Source organism: Vicia villosa, linkage group LG7 (assembly GCF_029867415.1).
Source record: "Vicia villosa cultivar HV-30 ecotype Madison, WI linkage group LG7, Vvil1.0, whole genome shotgun sequence".
Lineage (NCBI taxonomy): Eukaryota > Viridiplantae > Streptophyta > Magnoliopsida > Fabales > Fabaceae > Vicia > Vicia villosa.
Window position 1 is genome coordinate 105,782,265 of NC_081186.1, and position 6,495 is coordinate 105,788,759.

At 27.3% G+C, this 6,495-nt stretch overlaps 1 protein-coding gene across 1 annotated transcript; it reads right to left on the reverse strand.

Annotated features, from left to right (window-relative positions):
- Positions 1-2,729: 2,729 nt before the first annotated feature.
- On the reverse strand, positions 2,730-4,022 carry LOC131619933 (uncharacterized). Its single transcript, XM_058890972.1, has 2 exons — positions 3,332-4,022; positions 2,730-3,220 (listed from the first exon to the last, which is right to left on the reverse strand). The coding sequence occupies exons 1-2, from the start codon at positions 4,020-4,022 to the stop codon at positions 2,730-2,732; spliced, it is 1,182 nt and encodes a 393-aa protein (XP_058746955.1).
- Between the last annotated feature and the right edge of the window lie 2,473 nt (positions 4,023-6,495).

The following is a 6,495-nucleotide window of genomic DNA, read 5'->3' on the forward strand; positions in this document are numbered from 1 at the left end:
TAATTGTCATTTTTTTAAGTTTTTTCACATACCAAGACAACCAATGATTATTGTTACTTTTTAAATAATAATTATATTTTTCCAATAATACCCTAAACTTTTTAATACTTTACTATTTAACTTTTTCTCTCTCTATCATAATGATTAGGGGTAATTTTGACAAAACAACAAAAATACTTTCTTGAATTTTGAAATGTGACACTTAAAAAGAAACAAATTTTTTTCACAAAAATGACAATTATAAAGGAGCAGAGGGAGTAATATATTGAAGTATAATTAATTATTGTCCTATTAACACCAAAGTTTGTTATCAGTGAAATTTTCCACTTAAAATAATGGAAAAGTTCAAGTTTCATTCTAGATATGAAATGTGCCTTTCAAGCTCTTACATCTACTTTAACTTTTATTTATATTATTAAAGAGATTAATTTAGTGAATTCTTGAATCATGTTCATACACAGCTAAAATAAGTCATGATAGTGACGGTTTTTACTGATTGAATTTTAACTTTGGTCTCTAATTCCTTTGTCGCAAATCCCAGTGACGGATATTTTTATATTCATTTAATTCTTTTAACCTTGCTTTGTAAAAATCTAATTTATTTTCATATTCTAAAAGGTGTTTTGTAATTCTTTCAATTTCAAAATCAACTCCTATTATTAAATAATAATCTAGTTTATCATATAATATTTTTATGTGACCTCTTGTTCTTTTAATTAAACTATTAAGTTCTATAATTCGTAATCTTTCATTAACTATACTCATTTTCTAGTTTTAAATTTATTTTTATTTTTATTTTTATTTTTATTTTTTAATAATAAAATTTAATTAATTTGAATCTTAGTGCTCTGATACCAAAAATGATACCTCATTATTTATTGAAATAATTTTATAATTTATTTTTATTAGCTTAATCATCATCAAAATTGTCCCAAATTTCATCATTTTCTATTAAAGCTATTATAACTTCATCATCATAAAAACTTTCAACTAATAAAATATAATTTATATCACTTTCTAGTGCATAATCTATTTCATTTTCAAAAAGTATAGCTTGTGCACATAATTTTCCGTATTCTTTACATATTTTTGTTTTTAAGTCATTTGGTAAAGTAAATTTCCAAATACATCTTAGTTTTTCATAAAAATCTTTCTCTTTATTTTCAATATTATCAAAATAAGTTATATCTATTTCTTTTATTTTTAAAACTATTTCTTTTTCTTTTTCTTTTATATTAAATTCAGCAATACTCATTTTGTTTAAATTTATAATCTATTTTTTAAATATGTTGTTAAGTCCTTTACTTGGTTTAAAAGTTTATCAATATCACTTTCTTCAATTTTTTCAGGTTCATAAAATCTAAGTGGTTTTGGTATTTGATTTTTTTTTAACTCTAAAAACTTTGATTTATTCATAAAAGTTCCTAGCTCAGTTATTTCATTTTTCTTTAGATAATAAATTTTTCCTATATCTTCAAAAAGACTTGGAATATCAATTCTACTATTATTTCTAAAGGTAATACTATGGTGAGAATTAGTTAATGCATAATTAACACAATGAGTGATTGAAAATATTTTATCTCCTGATCTCATTAAATTTTCTCTAAGGAATTTGTGTTCAAGAGTTAAAGTTTGCTCTTATCTTTGAGTATTTAAAGGTATTCTAATATTTGGATGTATTTCAAATTTTAGTTTACCATAAGCTAAATTTCCTTCTACTACTCCAAGTATTTTATCTACTGGGTCTGTAATTCTATCATCTTTTAATATTAGTTCTACTGGAGAATTTATTCCTTATTCAAAAGTTGCTTTGATTAATACTTGCACTGCTCCTATATGAATATATCCTATTTTATTTATATGTTCAACTTTCTTTATATTTTTCTTGAGTTCCATGAGTTTCTTTTTATTTAATAATTGTATATAGGTATGTCCTTGGGCATCTGCTATATCAGTTGGTGTTTCATTAATTATTTTACCATAATATATAATATTATCCTTTTGGTTAAATCTTTTCATTATTCCTCCAATTCTATCTTTTCCCTTCATATTTGCATCCTTAGTTAAATCTAAGTCTTCCTTTTGTATTTTTTGAAATAAGGTTGGATCTATTAAAATACTTCCTTCATAATTTCCATCTTCTTCAGTAATATGTAAATGTTCTATATCGTTTACTATTTCTTTTTCCATTTTTGTTATGCTAGACATGTAAGAAAATTATAACACTTAATAAAAGTAAGTAAGTAAAGAAATTATACCTGATCATGATTTCTTCTGAAATTTTGGTCCACCGCTGCTTCCGTAAGTTTATGTGAGATAGTTGATTAATAGATATATATGTTGTGTAATTTAATTGAATGATTCTTGAATAAGTAGAAACATAGTTTTATTGATATAAGTTTATGTTACAACAACGCACACAAAAGGTGTCAAGCTAAATCCTAAAGGATTAGCAAATGTTTCTAAAGAGAAACTTACACAAAGGTTGTTTTCTACAACTTGCTTCTTCCCATTGTAGAAGCACTTATTTATAGCCCTAAACACACATTATAATATTATTTTCTATTCACAATAATGCATAGTGCTATTCATCTATAGTGCTACTTATTTAAGACACTTAAACACTACATGACAAATGACTTTACTTTTTATCTACTTCATAACTCTATTATTGCTTCCCCTTATCCTCATCTTCATGACTCTATTATTGCTTTCCTTTATCCTCATCTTCATGACTCTATTATTGCTTCCTCCTTGTCCTCATCCTTAAGACACATGGACTTTTCTAGACACTTGGTCACTTCCACGGCATCTTTTTCTTGAAAACATCTTTCACATGCATGATTTTCACTCTTTTTTATACTTGAACATAACTCCTTAAGTACACATGGCTTATAATTCATTGTCTCCATATTGAATGCATAGAATGGTAGCTCAAAAGATGTCAATAGATGGATATCTCTATCTTTTATTGCTTTTCCACTTGTCTTGCTTAGTAGTAGGAGATTAGGTGCTTTGTACAATACTTTCACACATGAATTCTTTCCAATAGCTTGACATTGAAAGAATATGCTTGAAAGTTGATTAGATAAAACTATATTTAAGTGATCATCATCATACATTTCTTCTTTTGAGTCATCTCTTAAAGGAAATTGAATATTGCTTACTCCAGTGAAGACAAAGTGCTTGGCTGGTTGATTCGTTGTAAAATCCGGATAGGCTGAATAAAATTTTAAATAAATATTTCTTTCTCCAGCAATATTCTTTTTAAAATTCTGGACTGATTCTTTAAAATTATATGAGAAAAGATTAATTTCTTCCAGATTTTTACTTAAATAAAGGCATTCAATAAGTCCAAATTGGAACATATTAAATGTTAGTAATTGGGATGCTCCTGGTGTAGTTATAGCTTTTACTCCAAAAAGCTTTCTATGCACCATATAGAAACAATTAGTATTTTCTTTCTCGGTCCAGTAAGTAAGTCTTTTTAAATTCTCCTTAAATTTTTCTTCAGAGAATTTAACCTGATTTTCATGCTCTTTTCGAGACATAATTGGCAAATTATCCAGGGAAGAAGGAATTCTTCCTAAGATTTTTATGGATGTTCTTTCTGGTGCATTATTCTTTGTTGTTTCTGAAAAAGTTCTTGGGCCAAGATAAATCTCTTTTCTTGATTTTTCTGATTCTCTATGATCATTCATTGCTTTTTCAGCTCCTTCTTTGGTGGCATACCCTTTATAAGTAACTCCTGTGATTTTTGTACAGTGAGGGGCTGCTTTATACCATTCATCATAAATTCCTGGAAATGGTCCGTTAAATACTGCATACCATTTCTTAGGTTCTTTTAATTTAATCTCTTCAAGTGGATTCTTCATTCTAAGTTGAGATTTTATAATTTCTATTTCCTTATCGATTAATTCCACTTCCTTTCCAATCAGTTCCTGCTCTTTTATTTTGTGAATTCTTAGTGCTTCTTTTAACTCCAATTGTTGTTTCAAAATTTCTTCTGAGATTCGTTCCATTCTCTAGAAAGTATATCTGCAAGTACGTTCTTTTCGCCTTTAATGTGAGTAATTGAGTAATTATATTAGGCTAGTTTCATCTGCCATCTTATAAGCCTGCCTTGCTTGTAAGTTCCTTTATGATTAATATTTTTGAAACCTGCAACATAAGTAGAATCGGTTCTAATAAGAAATTCTTTATCAAGAACATAAATTCGATGTTTTTCTAACATCCGAATTAATGCTAATGTTTCTTTTTCATGAGTAGGATAATTAATTTCACTGTCTGAAAAGGTTCCAGACATATATCTGCATAGTAATTCTTTCTTTTGGCCAGGGGGCTTAGCTTTCATAACACCTCCCCAACATTCATTTGATGCGTCAGTTTCAATAATAATTAGATCATCATCTGATGGATGATATAATTCAGGAAGATCTCGACATAAATATTTCAATTTAGTAATAAGTATTTCGTCTTCTTCGGTCCATGACCAAATAGCATCCTTCTTAAGTTTTTGTTGAAGTAATTTTCTTTCAGCTGCAAGATTTTTAATAAAACCTTCATTTGAAATATATGTTAGTAATCCAAGAAATCTTTGTAATTCCTTTTTGTCTTTTAGTTTAGTGGGAAAATTTTGAAGTTTTTCTAGTACATGTTTTTGCATTATTATTTTCCCTTTTTCAATTTCTAATCCTAAATAATTGATTTTATTTTGAGCTACTATAGCTTTTTTCTTACTTAATACTACTTCATGTTCTAAACACCTATTAAGTACTAATTCTACTTTTTTAAAGTGATCATCTAGATCCTTATTTGAAAAAATTAATATATCATCAATATAAATAAGACAAAAATCTTTGAATTCTTTAAGGATAGTGTCCATCCTGCGTTGGAAAATACCTGGTGATTATTTCATTCCCATTGGAAGAACATTCTATTCATATTGACCTTGAGGACAACTAAATGCTGTTAAAGCTTTAGATTCTTCTGACAATCTTATTTGATAAAATCCAGATTTACAATCAAAAGTACTAAACCAATTCATATTTCTAACTCTTTCAATAATTAAATCCTTTCTTGGAAGAAAATACGCATCACCTTCCATAGCATCATTTATTTGTTTATAATTAATTACCATTCTTCTCTTTCCTCTTTTAATCTCATTATGATTTTCAACATAAAATGCTGGTGCTGAATGTTTACTTTTTGATGGTCTTATTAATCCTTTCTCACACATTTGTTTAATATCTTCAGCAAATTCATCTCTATCTTGTTTTGTGTATATCATAGGTTTACATTTGATTTATTTTGTTGGGTCTTTTAGTTTCAATTCAACTAGTTCCATATTTTTATTATTAATTTTAGGGTCTAGTGGGTTTTCACTACACACTTTATCTAATAGTTCTTCAATATGTATTGGGATTTTTCTTCCAGGTTCTAAATTAATTAATGCATAACGCATTTTTCTACAAACTAAATCTATAATTTCACCACGTTTTAGTCTGGAGAGCTCTGATTGTTTTCTTGAATAAATTGTTTGTGAAGAATGAATAATAGGGATATCTATAATTTCTTTTAGTTGTTTTCCTTTAATATATGGAGCCTTAATCGATATATACTCTAAGTATTGGCAAAAGGGTGCATATAATCGTAAGAAATTATTTCCTATTATTATATCTAACCCTGTTTCTTGTTGATATATTGTAGGTACTATGAATAATTTATTTTCAATATTTAAAGTCATTCTTGTAGCTACCCAATTTAGTGGGTGTATTGAGTCATCTGCTATTTGGATCTTTAATGGTTTTTCTAAACTTTTCCATTTACTAAATAATGTTTTGGTTGCTATACAAATACTTGCCCCTGTATCTATATAGGCTTCAGTTTCTTTGTTTTCTTTTTCAATTTTAATTTTGATATATGTATTATTCAGATTATGTTTCTTCTGAAGATAATTCATCCTCTATATATTCATATACACTACAATCAGAATCACTTAGTTCATCTTCTAATGGTTCTAAATTATATATTTTATATACTTTCTTTATTAGTTTTGAGTTTTCTTTAAGATCTTTTTCTTTCTTTGTCGGACATTCATTGGCATAATGACCTTCTACATTGCATATCCAACATACGCATTTCTTTTTTCCTTTTGGACAATATTTTTTAGGTGCTTGTTTTCTCTTTCTAAAATACTTTCTTCTAGTATTTTTATAGGTCTTTTTTCTTGAATAAGTTTTTCTTAATTTATGTTTTCTTTTATAACTTTTTCTACTTCGTTGATTACAACCATAATTTCCTGGTTGCTCTATCTCTGGTATATCACAACAAAGTGAGGTTCTACCTCTATTTAATTGTTTAGCTCTTGTACTCTTTATACATTGCCGTCTTAATTCATTATATAAGATTTGAATAATTCCTCCTAAGCTATCACCTAATTCAATTGGTTGGGATTTCCATATATCTCTTATTTTTGCACTAAGTGGGTATGGT

Bases quoted from the DNA above. Each gene is read 5' to 3' on its own strand.
- LOC131619933 (XM_058890972.1), bottom strand. From the start codon at position 4,022: ATGGAACGAATCTCAGAAGAAATTTTGAAACAACAATTGGAGTTAAAA. The intron at 3,221-3,331 runs GTAAAAATCTGG...AATTTTATTCAG, and splicing joins TATTGAATGCCTTTATTTAA to CCTATCCGGATTTTACAACG.